Source organism: Carex rostrata, chromosome 12, assembly GCF_964058835.1.
Source record: "Carex rostrata chromosome 12, lpCarRost1.2, whole genome shotgun sequence".
NCBI lineage: Eukaryota > Viridiplantae > Streptophyta > Magnoliopsida > Poales > Cyperaceae > Carex > Carex rostrata.
Genome location: NC_135929.1, coordinates 2,404,943 through 2,418,990, shown reverse-complemented (window position 1 = coordinate 2,418,990; position 14,048 = coordinate 2,404,943). Strand labels below are relative to the sequence as shown.

Sequence of the window (14,048 nt, the reverse complement as noted above, 5' to 3'; positions counted from 1 at the left end):
TCACTATTATAAAAAGCGGATATCCGTATCCATATCTGGTTAATATCCAATCCGTATCCGTCTAATATCCGATCCGTATCCGTATCCGGAAAATAAAAACGGATACGGATATGGTTTTACCACTATCCGATCCGTATCCGATGCGTTTGCACCCCTAGGTATATATGAAATTCTCCCTTTTCAAATTGGGGCCAGTGAAGGAACATTATCTTACAATACAGTGAGTGGTCAATATTGCAAGTATGGCTCAATATATAATATCACATATAATACTGATTAGTTATGTTTTTCTTAGCATGATGAAAATTGGAAAAAAAAAAAAAAATTATCAAGTGAAGAATAAAAAGGGGAAGTTTGATGCATGAGCACAAACCTCTTTACTTATTCTCCAATCCCAAATATTAGGTTGGTTAAGAGTTTATAGCCCTGCTTTGGTTTGAATTTTCTCAAAGGTCTTTTTGTTTCAATTGTTACCAGCTTCTCAAATGGGCATATAAAAATACCCTTTCTAAAAATAATAATAATAATAATAATAATAATAATAATAATAATAATAATAATAATAATAATAATAATAATAATAATAATAATAATAATAATAATAATAATAATAATAATAATAATAATAATAATAATAATAATAATAATAATAATAATAATAATAATAATAATAATAAATGTTACCAGCTTCATGTTTGAATTTTATACAATTTTCACTTATTAGTTAATTAATTAATTCCTATAAGCATCCTAGAATGGCATTTAATAACGGACTCATCACTCATGTTTACATGCCAAATAATAAGCACTATAAAGTTGATTAATTAATTGTTTTTCTCATCTGAATTCTATATATAGCACGGTTTCAACGGTATCGTCAACGGGTCATTATCCCTCAATTTAAAAAAAAAATCACCAAAAATATGAAAAAAGAATTATATCCATCTGTTCATCAAGTAGATGAGAATATACAAAAACAAATGTACTTTGGGACCCAATTAATTCATGATCATATCCATATCCTACCTGTTCTTCCCTAGCAGCAGGAAAAAAAGGAAGGAAGAAACAAGAAGCAATCATCAAGGTTTATTGATCAGTAATTGCAACGTGAAAATGTGGTCCTTTTCAGAAAGAAAACCCTTTTCAGTGTGACAAAAGGAAGAATTGTGATAGCTATTCCGGTCAAAAAAAGTTGAATGGGAAATTGAATAAAACTTCTTATCTTTTTTCAAGAAGAAAACATGTATAGATAAGTTAGCCACATACGCATCTATGTCATTTATGAGATGTTAACCATATCCACAGGGGTCTAACAAATCAATCACATGTTCCTACACAAACATGCACGGTGCTATCAAGAAAAGCTTAAAAAAAACACTAATGTTATCTGTATTAAAAAAGAATATAGCTGAAAAAGCTGAAAACAACATTACAGTATGAAAAAAAAATTAGCTGAAAACAAAAACAGAAAATAACACCTTGATTGAATGGTTTAATGTAAAGATAATGTTCTTCCATATGCTCATATTGAAAGGAAAAAAATAAAATACAATACAATACAAGCATGTCTCAAAAAAAAAAAAAAATAATAATCCACTTGGATCGGTATGATATGCTTACAATATTCTTCAATTCTTTAAAAAATGGTACAAGGCGATGTTGATTTGTTGTTAGTATCTATCTACTTGACTAGCCAAAAATAAAGATCGATTTAGCAAAATGCTACATGAAAAACACGAACGAATTGGAAGTTCTCTCTTTTAGTGTTTAATCAATTAAACTACATAATTTCAACCAAAATAAATTAAAAAAAAGACTGACTTTTAGTCTAGTGGTTAGTGATAAAGACAATATCCTCAATGCAAAAGATCACACATTCAAAACTTAAATAGAGAAGTCCATTGTAGATATAATAAGTAGTTGGTGGCTTGACCTCCAACCTTTACAAAAAAAAAAAAAAAAAAAATCCAAACAACAATCTTATGGAGAGGTAAAATTAGAGATATAGTCGTGACGTGACTCCGTGATTTGGATCATGTCGTGATCAAATTAAATTTTTACGTACCATGATCAAATTTGAAGAAACAATTACGTATAATAGTCATAACACGTAAGTCACGTCGTGACCATACACATCGAATGTGACTGGACACATTTAACTATTTTTTTAATTTAAGTTAGTTTATTCAAATTTTACTATTTGATCATAATCTAACCGTCTTTTTTTTTTTAGTAAAGGTTGGAGATCAAGCCACCCAACTTTCTAATACTCATGTTATTACAACAAAAGATTTTCTCCATCTGGATTTCAAACTCATAACCTCTCATATAGAGACCATATGTCTTTGTTACTAGACCAAAGGCTAGTTTTATCACTCATGATCAAGTGTCATGTCGTAACTAGACCAATCACAAACCGTACCGTACCATGCTATGCTAATTTTGCAAAAGATGATCATTTTACTTGCATAATCACATCATATGACAAACAGAGAGTCATGATAGTCATGATATATGACCAATACACATGTCGCATTCGATGGTCGGCCTTGTTTGTAAAACTTACGCGTGTGGCCGTATAGAGGTGCACATGATATGTTAATGCTAATACTATGCCTGTGTAAAATAATTCACGCGTCTGGCCGTATAGAGGTGCACATGATATGCTAATGCTAATAATATGCCTGTGTAAAACAGTTCACGCGTGTGGTCGTATAGAGGGGCACATGATATGGTAATGCTAATACTATGCCTGTGTAAAATAGTTCACGCGTGTGGTCGTATAAAGGCGCAAATGATATGCTAATGCTAATACTATGCCTGTGTAAAATAGTTCCCGCATGTGGCCCTATAGAGGTGCACATGATATGTTAGTGCTAATACTATGCCTATGAAAAACAGTTCACGCGTGTGGCCGTGCATATGCCATCTTTTATTTTGATTTGATAGTTGACACATTTTCATCTTGCTACATAGCACTACCATTAGCATAGCATAGATAAATAAGTCTGTGCTTTCTCTCTGTCCAGTTGTGTTTTGTTGTATTTCTATTCTTTGTTGCCTTTTGCCCCTGTCATGCATTATTTGTACTTGAATTTAAATAATGGTCGGCCTAATACCATGCATTTGTAAAACAGTTCACACGTGTGGCCGTATAGAGGTGCACATGATATAGTAATGCTAGTAGTATGCTTGTGTAAAACAGTTCACGCGTGTGGCCGTAAAGAGTCGCACATGGTATGCTAATGCTAATACTAATACTATGCCTGTATAAAACAGTTCCCGCGTTTTGCCGTATAGATGCGCACATGATATGCTAATGCTAATACCATGCTTGTGTAAAACAGTTCTCGTGTGTGGCCGTATAGAGGCGCACATGATACGGTAATGCTAATACTATGCCTGTGTAAAACAGTTCACGCGTGTGGCCGTGCATATACCATCTTTTATTATGATTTGATAGTTGATACATTTTCATCGTGCTACATAGCATTTGCATTAGCATAGCGTAGATAAATAAGCCTGTGCTCTCTCTCTGTCCCCTTGTGTTGTGTTATATTTCTATTCTTTGTTGCCTTTTGCCCCTGTCGTGCATTTTTTGTACTTGAATTTAAATAATGGTCGGCCTAATACTATGCCTGTGTAAAACAGTTCACACGTGTGGCCGTATAGAGGTGCACATGATATGTTAATGCTAATACTATGCCTGTGTAAAACAATTCACGCGTGTGGCCGTATAGAGGTGCACATGAGATGATAATGCTAATACTATGCCTGTGTAAAACAGTTCACCCGTGTGGCCGTGCATATACCATCTTTTATTATGATTTGATAGTTGATACATTTTCATCGTGCTACATAGCATTTGCATTAGCATAGCGTAGATAAATAAGCCTGTGCTCTCTCTGTGTCCCCTTGTGTTGTGTTATATTTCTATTCTTTGTTGCCTTTTGCCCCTGTCGTGCATTTTTTGTACTTGAATTTAAATAATGGTCGGCCTAATACTATGCCTGTGTAAAACAATTCACGCGTGTGGCCGTATAGAGGTGCACATGATATGGTAATGCTAGTAGTATGCCTGTGTAAAACAGTTCACGCGTGTGGCCGTAAAGAGTCGCACATGGTATGCTAAAAACAGTATTTTTGTACTTATCTAAAAAAATAGTAAAAAAATTCCTAAAAATATAAAATTTTGTCTCTAAACATATTTTAGTATGGAGGTTAGGTTGAGCGGTTCGGATCGACTGTTTGAACTTTGAAAATGATGGAGAAAGATGGAGACATGACGGAGGCACAAAAACATGGAGGCATTTGAACCCTCCTCATCAAAATAATATTAAATCAACAGTTTCCATTCACAAATCACAACGAAATTATGTTATAATAATAGTAATAATACAATATTTACTAAGAATAAGCTTTTGATATAGTGACAAAAGCTAATGTTCTCTTAATGTGAGATAATGATTTGAAATTCAGATAGAAAAATCAGCACTAATATTAAATGGGATCCTGATAACAATTTTCGCACCTTACTCCCCGCATTTATCTCCACATCAACTTTCATAACTACTATGGGGGACCACTAAATCATTAATGAAAGACAATTATTTAACATGAAACATCAAAGTATTTATCTAGAATGTATAAGTATTAATCCCTATGCAATGAACTATATTTATGTAAATAGAAAAAAAGTCCATCAGTCATCCCCGCGTAAAATTTTATTTTTTCTCTGTATCGTCCCCGCACTACGGGGGACCACTAAATAAACATCGGGTTCAAAACTTATACGTTTATTTCTAAATAATAAATATCGAGGTCAATGATAAATACTTCTCAGATATAATGATAAATACTTGTCAGAAACAATGATAAATATTTTCTTGAACATCAATAAACAAATAAACATTTATTTTTAAATATTTTAATTGCAACTTTCAGTAAATAATCTATGACTTAAATAGATTAGATGAATATTTTATGGTAAAAGGATAAATACTTGCCGATACAAAAATGAATATTTTATTCTTGAACTTGCCAACAAGTAATATTTAATCAAATCAATATATTATCATGTCAGAAATAATGATAAATACTTGTCATACATAATGGAAGAAGGTTCAAATGCCTCCATTTTTTGTGCCTCTATCATACCTCCATTTTTTAAAACTTTAATAACTCAAAATTTGAAACTCAAAAGTCAAAATAAAACTGTTGGATATGATCTACATCATTCTATCTATGTACATGTAAAATATTACGACATTTCAACTTTATTTTGGTTGTCATCAAGATATTACAAAAAAATGTACTAATGTGGATAATATCTAGACGTTGATTTTTCAACTTGTTAATTCACATAAAAACAAAATTGAAATGTGATAACATTTTATGAGCATATAGAAAAAATAATATAGATTTTGAGTTATTGAAGTTTTTAAAAATGAAGGCATGATGGAGGCACAAAAAATGAAAGCATTTGAACCCTCCTCTGCATAATGATATATACTTGTCAGACATAATAATAAATACTTTCTTGAATATCAATAAATAGATAAACATTTATTTCTAAATATTTTCATTGCAACTTTCAGTAATACATTTATGACTTAAATAGATTAGATAAATATTTTATGTTACATGGATAAATACTTGATAAGATTGTATTTTTGAACTTGCCAACAAGTCATGTTTAATCAACTCAATGTATCATAATGTCAGAAATAATAATAAATACTTGACATACATAATTATAAGTAATTGGACTTGACAAAGATAAATACCTTATTCTTGACTGTTTTGATTGAACGACTGAATTGACAAATGTTCTCTACCAACAGTGGTCAGAGGAAAAAAGAAAATTGCAGGGAGAAAATAACTTTTGAAATTTGAATCAAGAAAGAGAGATATGGTATATTAGAGGGGACAATATAATTTAATTCAAAAGTTAGTTAAGACAGTTATTAGTGAAACTAAAAATTAATCTTTAATAGAAATAGTGCGGAAAAAAGCGGGACAGAAATGACGAGAATTATATAATTATTCTATTAAATGACCCCGTGCATTGTAAGCGTGGGCCTGCTGCATTGACTTGAATTCTCATCATAAGGTGCGGAAATTAACTCAAGTAGTATTTTAATGCAGAGAATGCGGATTCATAAAATTAAAGGCTTGACTACCATTTAAAAAAAAAAATATACAATATTTCTTTTGAGAGAAAAAATAATACTACTATCCAAATATCCAATATATGTACTACTCACTATTATAATATAAAAATAAAAATAAATAATATGACGCGCGAAGCAAGCTTCGGATGATCGGATCCAATGTGCAGATACAACGTAACAATTCTCTTTTCAGTTTTCACTCCCCGTCCTTTTTTTTTTTTGTTCTTTTCTGCTTTTTTCCAGTGGTTCAAAAGTCAATCTTATGGCTGGCCTGGGAGAAAAGGTATACTCGAATTTTGTCGGGAAGCGAAGCGAGCGGTCGGGAATGGACGATTCCAGTGAGTTCTTCCGCTTTTAACAGCTCGTTCGTTGCTAATTTGTGCACTTGTTCTCTAAATTGCAATATAATTTAACTTACAAATTGCAGATATGAAATTTATATCTGCCTATTTGAACTATCAATTTAGCAATTTAATTTGAGAGACCGTATGCATTTTATCATTGTATAAATTTACATTTTAGTTTGGATTTTTCTGTGGAATAGCAGCAGTATTAGAAGAAAGGTATGAGATAACAAACAAGCATGGAGAGAAATTAGTGGGGGTAATACGCAAATGCAGTACTGGTTCAAAGAAGGTTGTGATCCTTTGTCATGGTTTCAGGTCTAGTAAGGTAATACAGGACTTTCCTTGAAATACAAGCTTACTCACTTGTTCATTGCATTTTGTATGCCATTAATTGGCACTATGGTACCTGATGAAAATTTCTCTCAGTACCTTTTTAGTGAAGGGGCAATTTTTTTTTCATGAACCCCAGTGTAACATGGGGATGTCTAGTTTTCCCCAACAAACCATGAGAAATAAATGCATGCCCTTCCCTTCTCCATTTGCTTATGGCCTTATGGGTAACTCCATGAAATGGGAGGGTGATTTTGGTAATTTTAGTGAAGCTTGGGTGATTAGAGGAACTAGGGGATCCACAGTGTGGATTTGGAGGTTTCGCAAAGGATTTTTTTTCTTCCTTAATTGAACATCTTATGCTTCATAAATATTACATCCTGATTATAATTCTAGATGCTGTGAATCATTTACATTTATGCCCTTTGTTCTTCAAATATTTTACTTTTAGGATGACAATACAATGCTTAACTTTGCGGCAGCATTGACAAAGGAAGAGATCAGCAACTTTCGTTTTGATTTTTCTGGAAACGGGTAATTTTTTGCTTTTTCACAAAGAGACCTGTCCTATATAAATGTTGCATTTTCAGGAGAAAGTTCTCTTCTACTTTTATTAATTTCTTTATTTACTTGTCAATTAGAGAAAGTGAGGGTGTCTTTGAGTATGGTCACTACAGGAGAGAAGCTGATGATTTGCGTTCTGTTGTGTTATATCTCTCTCAACAAAGTTATCATGTGATTGCAATTGTTGGACACAGCAAAGGTACATACAACTTGGGTCTAAATAATTAGTTTTTCTTGGTTGGGCATTTTGGTGACTTTAATCAAGCAAAACCTTGTTTTGTAGGTGGGAATGTGGTGCTTCTATACGCATCTATGTATGATGATATCAAAATGATCCTCAATTTGTCGGGTCGGTTCGACTTGAGAACTGGTATAAAAAAAAGGTTGGGAGAGGAGTTCATGCAAATAATAGAGAAAGATGGGTATATTGATGTGAAGGACAGTAAAGGTATTAATATCATGCTAGTTAGGTACTGTACCAGCATGTACCATTAACTAGAGGTGGTATCTTGGGACCTAAAGATGTGGTTCAGGCCAAAAGGACACAAAACTATTGTGCACTAGAATAATTTACCTACAAGTAGAGCATCCGAATGCAAAACAGGTAGTGTCAAGTCGAGCATACCAGTATCAAACAGGTCTTCCATTGTCAGTTGGTACTTGCTTAGTTCTTTGATATAACATTGAAATATGTAGATTAGATTCATTTTTTGATTTGTCTGTTGCATATGGGAGTGTTATTTTACTTCTTTCTAAAAACAGGAATATACCGAGTAACTAAGCATGGCTTGATGGATAGGTTGAATACTGATATGACAAGGGAAGTAACAAAAATTAAGGAAGACTGCAGGTTTTCTTTTCTTTTTTTTTTAATTCTTTTGCCTAGAACAACCACAATATGTAATATTTCTACATGACCCAATTAGAGTATCTTTACTTCCCAATAACCAATGCCTTTATTTTGACTACTTTGTTAATTACTATTGGAAGTCGCCGTCTGTATGCAATGTTCTGACCTTTGCTATCTTGTGTTTGGAAAAAATAATAAAATTAGGGTTTTGACGATTCATGGAACAGAAGATAATATTGTACCAGTACTAGATGCATATGAATTCGGAAAGCTTATAGCTAATCACAAGCTCCATATCATAGAAGGAGCCAATCATACATATACTGATCACCTAGCTGAGCTTTTCTCAGCTGTGGTTGGTTTCATTACCTCTTCCTAGGTATTCTAGTTAATTGATGCAGTTGAGCAAATTTTTTTTTTTTTAGATTATATTTTTTTTTTAGATTTTGGTTTCTCTTTTGCATTATTGAACTTTATGAGCATACAGGAGTGATCAAAAGACTACGGGTTTTCTCTCTCTCAATAAAAAGGAGTGATCAAAAGAACAATATAAGATCCTAACAGTCAGATATTTTTATGATTCTTTGCAATTGTGCAACTTAGTTAGACTGCCAATATCAAGACTGATAGACCAGTAGGTTATTGCCAACCTAGTTAGACTATATTTCTGAAGATCTAAGCATTTTTTCCTGGTGTAGGTGTGAAGATGATGCTTCTAAACAAAATATCTGATAGATTTTCATTTTGAGGACTTGGGTAAAATGGACAATTTTATTATCCCAGTTGTACTTTGCAAAATGCCATCTGAGCTCTAATTATCAGATAGAACTCCTGATTCACTGCGGCTTACTGCTTGTTGTACGTACAATACTTTTGCTTTTCTAAAGTTTTGGGCACAGTTACTAATTTTCTGTATACTATTTACCAATAAGCCTTTATTTGTGCTTATTTCTAGTAATTGTCTGTATACTATTTACAAATAAGCCTTTACCAGATAAAATTAGTTTAACAGTTAAATTGTCTATCTATGGAATTTGTTTTGTCAATGTAATAACCTTTATTGAGGTATCATTTTAAGAATTGCTAAAATTCCGGTAAACAATGAAAATGTCATTCTCATTCTTAAATATAAAATAACTAAAAGTCATTTTGTAAGATGTTCAAAACAATGTGCTATTAGTTAAATTGGCCTGGTACTTGAAAATGTAAATTGGAATCGGTTTGGTTGAGCAGTACTGCCCCAGCATTATATTGTACCGCAGACATGGAAAGGAAAAAATCACCATTGAAAACTAAAATTTTGCTTGGCTCATACTATTTGATCGGTTCCTAACACAAGAAAACCTCATCGCTAGAGGATAGCCATGCAATGCTTCCTGCGTGGTGTCTTCAACACCACAAAGTACATGTGGTAATGTTATTTGATTCCTGAATTAGGCAAATCAGACCTAATATTTTCTTTTAGAAAAAAGATAAATGGCAACATGGTATTCTAAACATGGAACAACATTAGCAACAAGATCACTGTTCAGAAGCACTGTACAAAATACAATGAAAAACTTGCAAAATTACAACAAATATTTTCAAAATAACCTATTTTCTCCCAATGCCGATCTTATTAACAAGGTTTTGACTAATATTCCAGAGATTTTTTGCCAAGTCCATATCCCTAGCATACTTTGTTGGCAATGTTTCATTGGAATTATGGAAGTATTTACCGCTTACATCCCTTACGTTAGGATGCAATGCCAAATAACATGTAGTTGCAGCCCCCTAAAAACCATAAAAGTGAGATTATTTTTCATTTCAGAGAAAGAACTGCATTTTGGTCATGATTGAGTACCATCAGTACTCACAGCTTGTATAGTTGGCTACTGTTCTATTTTTAATTCTGATTCCCTTCTTGCTCTTACATTTATCATGTCAAAATTTTGCTTTTAGTCCTTTTGTAATTGGATTGATAATTTTAGCTCTGAATGATTTGATCAACTGATCACCCAGGGTACTACAAGCTGGTTTTCCATATAGATAAATTATAATTGCTTCAAGGAACAATAATTACTGTTACCTGAGGTATGTTCTTAAGAAATGGTTTTGCCAAAGCAAGCAGTGGCTGCAGGGCAGACACAGTAGCTACTGTAATTCAAATAAGAATATATTCAATTTTCCAACAAAAAGTTATACTTCAAGAAAAGGCAAAATAAGGATTTCAAAAAAAAAAAAAAAAGGCAAAATAAAAATACCATGTTTAGACAAAAAGTTATACTTCAAGAAAAGGCAAAATAACAACATGGTTATACTTCAGACTGGAACTTAATTACCTCTGAAGTCAATGTATCGGACAATATTTGTTGGTATTATACCAGGATGAAGAGAATTAGCCGTCACAAGAGATCCTTCTTCCTAGTAGCGATCAACTCTGAATTAGAACTGCTATCATATATTAATGGTTACATCCATAAGGGTAATAACTGAAGATACTGGACCTAACCTGTAAAGAATAAATAATGCTTGTATCTTATGTTTCCATTACCAGATGCTTAAATGTCAATTAAACATTCACTAATGCACAATCAAACACCAAATGGGAAATATGTTGGTATTTGGCATGATATAACTTCTTGGCATTTCGAGCCAAATATTTCATAATTGGTTGAAAGCTCAATACCATGTAACGTTACCTGCAGACGCCTTGACAACTCATTAGCATGAAGAATGTTAGCAAGCTTAGAATCGGCATATGCAGCATAAGGTTTGTACCTTGAGAAAACAAAATAGACAATCAATAAATAAATTAAATATAAATATGATCAAGTGAAACAAAGGTGGCAAAAGTATAATGCCCTTTAGAAGATAAATCATGGTTTATTAGTTTAAGCATCAAATCCTTGCAATATTTCTAGAAAAAGAAAAATAATTAATGAAAATAAGAAGGCAAAATCTTTGGTACGGATATTCGGCACATTTTTGGAACTTCTGTTGTTGAATGTTTGCGTCCTGATTTTAACAGATTTTTACATGTCAATCTAAAGTCTAAATTAGCGAGACCTACAAAAAATTACCTTGCCTGGTCATTCAACTTTTCCAGGTCAAATCGAGAGCCATTGCTTCTTCTATGAGCAATTGAAGAGACATTAATAATTCGTCCTTTTATTCCAGTTTGTTTTGCAGTTGATTTCATCTTTTCCAGTAACATATTTGTCAGCAAGAAATGGCCTATATTGATATGTCACAGTAAGAATATACCATGGTTACATTTCCTTGAAATATTATGGATAGATAAATTCATTTACAACCTGGTTGCAATACCAGGCACAACACCATTGCATCTTCTTTCGTTTGCTTGTAACTTTTTGTTTGCCACTGACAACTGAAATGGTTACCTCTAATTAAAGGTAGACCAAATATTCTATAATTAAATTAAACAAATATAGTTGTACCTAGATGATTGGTAGCAAATTGTAACTCAACTCCATCCCTTGATAGCTGGAAGGGGCAGGCCATTATCCCCGCATTATTTCTAATTGAGATGAATTTCAATAAGTTATTTATCTAACGGGATCCTTTTAATTTCATTTCTGTACACGAGTTTATCCATGATTGCCTAGCATTGCTTTGTGCTACTAATCGATAGGTTCTGTCAGGTTAAGCATAGGAAAAATGTACCGCAAAAGCTATATGTAGTCCAAATAATATTTGTTGATGCTTAAGTGTTTGATTTGATTTGGTTTAACTTTATCATGCAAAATATTATTGCCTTTGTTGGTAGTTGTTGTATTAGTCTGGTGTGGTGCTGATACATACAAGCTGAAATTTTAGCATTCTCCCCAACACCATTTTGGTAAAAAAGTGTTTCTTGGTTATAATAGGGTATATACTAAAATATGAATACAAAATAGATTTAATAAAATTACAAGATGGTGAGAGAATAATAAAGAGACATTTCAATCTCACATGAGGATGTTCAAGTGCTTGTTGGAGGAACTAAAAGCCTTTGCAAAATTGCGAACCGAGTCAAGGGAGCTGGTATCCATCTCCAAAACTTGGAAATTTGAATCTGGATGCTGTTCAAGCAGGCTCTCTTTCACCTTCAATCCACTTTCCAGAGTTCTTGCCGGTATGATCACCTTTGCCCCTCTTAAAGATAATACCCGCGCTGTCTCTTTTCCAATACCATTTGTTGCTCCTAAACATTGACATATATGCCTTTATCAGTGGAATGGGGCAATGTGCTGACATTATTTACATTTCATTATTTTTACATGTTGACAATAGTCGGTAGATAATTTACATTGCAGCAAATAACAACTAGAAACATCCTTCAATTATGTACCGCACATCATTTTCATGTCAAAGTTGACAGTTTTACCCTTCACTGCATCTAGCTCTTTGTTTCCTCTAAACTAAGTTGAACTTAGATCATACATGTGGAGTCACATTTTTTGTTACTGCATAGTTGGTAAACTAGCTACGATTTGATTTTGAAGATTCATGGTTATTACACAAACATCTAAAAGATAATTAAACAAAAACAATTTCATGGTTCTTTTGATTGCACAAAACATCAATTGCAAGTATTAGCCCGGCAAATGATATGTCAACAATGAAAAATCTTGGATGTGTTTTAAATCCCGTTCCGCAGAAGATGGATAAGGCTACCTTTTTCTGGTGGTTCTCTTCTAAGTACATGTTTATGTCTTATATATTATTGGTTGGTTAATAAATCAATAGACGAACCTGTAACGATGGCAGTGAGATTGGAGGCATCAATGCCTTGACTAACCTCCTCCGCTGTGGAGAAATAACCAAAGCCAGAGGGACCTTTTCTCCACGGCCAACTCCACATCCCCACTCTCTTCCTTCCTTCCTTTCGTCTTCTCTAAAGAAAAAAAAATTACTTTATACTCCTGAATGGATGTTTTATTATCTGGTAAAGCTTGACATAGAACGCCACATCAATTAATGGTTTATCTGCAGCACTTTCTTGTTTTGCGTGGTGGTTTCTCCACCACGAGCTGTAGAGTGGGAGATGACCAGTCGAATAAACAAAAATCCAGCGGTCAAGATTACGACTGGGGGAAAGGGTAAGATTTTGTCTCCGGTGATTTCTTCTGTTTTTATTTTCTGTACTGGAATTTAGTTTTAACTTACAGGTTGCAGAAAGATATGAAGTCGATATTTGCCTATTTGAACTATCAATTTATCAGCTTCCTTCAGAACTCAGAAGCATTGAAATTTGCCATGTGACAGTGATTGTATGGAGAATTTTGTATTCAATAGTATAAAATAAGGAACCGAATCCCCTGCCCCGGGTGCACGAAATTTCTGCCCCCAGAATCACTGCGGGGTGTGACCAGTTACTGTTAAAGGGTTTAATTACTGTTACTGTTTTTAAATTTGGGCCCACCCGCAGTGACTCTGGAGGCAGACGATTCAGTCCCATAAAATAAAGGGGCATGATAATTGTCCCTCCACTCTCATCCTCCATTATTCTCCAATTTTATTTGTTCAATTTCGTCTACATTTTTCATAATCTATAAAAAATTTTGCGAATCTAAAACCACGAACGTCTTCTACGCAATTTTATATTTCAAATGAGATCCATAATGACATACTTTCGAGCTTGTCATCATGCAAGTATTTATACATCGTCATTTAAGTATTTATATCTAGTATTTTACACATATGACACTGCTGACATTTAAAAGTATTAATATCAAGTATTACAAGTATTTATACCTATGCACTGAAGTATTTATACCTATGTTGGTCAATTATTTTTGT

The 14,048-nt window shown here is 33.2% G+C and overlaps 2 protein-coding genes across 5 annotated transcripts; one reads left to right on the top strand and one right to left on the bottom strand.

The window, feature by feature from the left end:
- Window positions 1-6,344: 6,344 nt before the first annotated feature.
- Window positions 6,345-9,281, top strand: LOC144562604 (putative uncharacterized protein YDL057W). Of its 3 annotated transcripts, none has more exons than XM_078311807.1 (8): window positions 6,345-6,511; window positions 6,721-6,845; window positions 7,302-7,384; window positions 7,492-7,613; window positions 7,698-7,862; window positions 8,177-8,264; window positions 8,469-8,643; window positions 8,963-9,281. In XM_078311807.1, exons 1-7 carry the CDS (start codon window positions 6,436-6,438, stop codon window positions 8,641-8,643), a joined length of 834 nt encoding a protein of 277 aa, XP_078167933.1. In that variant the 5' UTR covers window positions 6,345-6,435; the 3' UTR covers window positions 8,963-9,281. The 3 variants fall into 3 exon arrangements, with proteins under 3 accessions (XP_078167933.1, XP_078167931.1, XP_078167932.1); XM_078311805.1 differs by having other exon boundaries at window positions 6,407-6,511; window positions 6,718-6,845; XM_078311806.1 differs by having other exon boundaries at window positions 6,407-6,511; window positions 6,718-6,845; window positions 8,469-8,651.
- A 473-nt stretch (window positions 9,282-9,754) lies between these two features.
- On the bottom strand, window positions 9,755-13,280 carry LOC144562603 (short-chain dehydrogenase TIC 32, chloroplastic-like). Of its 2 annotated transcripts, none has more exons than XM_078311803.1 (8): window positions 13,002-13,280; window positions 12,219-12,450; window positions 11,705-11,784; window positions 11,327-11,480; window positions 10,946-11,024; window positions 10,586-10,667; window positions 10,333-10,400; window positions 9,755-10,037 (listed from the first exon to the last, which is right to left on the bottom strand). In XM_078311803.1, the coding sequence occupies exons 1-8, from the start codon at window positions 13,108-13,110 to the stop codon at window positions 9,858-9,860; spliced, it is 984 nt and encodes a 327-aa protein (XP_078167929.1). In that variant the 5' UTR covers window positions 13,111-13,280; the 3' UTR covers window positions 9,755-9,857. The 2 variants fall into 2 exon arrangements, with proteins under 2 accessions (XP_078167929.1, XP_078167930.1); XM_078311804.1 differs by having other exon boundaries at window positions 10,333-10,397; window positions 13,002-13,234.
- Window positions 13,281-14,048: the final 768 nt, after the last annotated feature.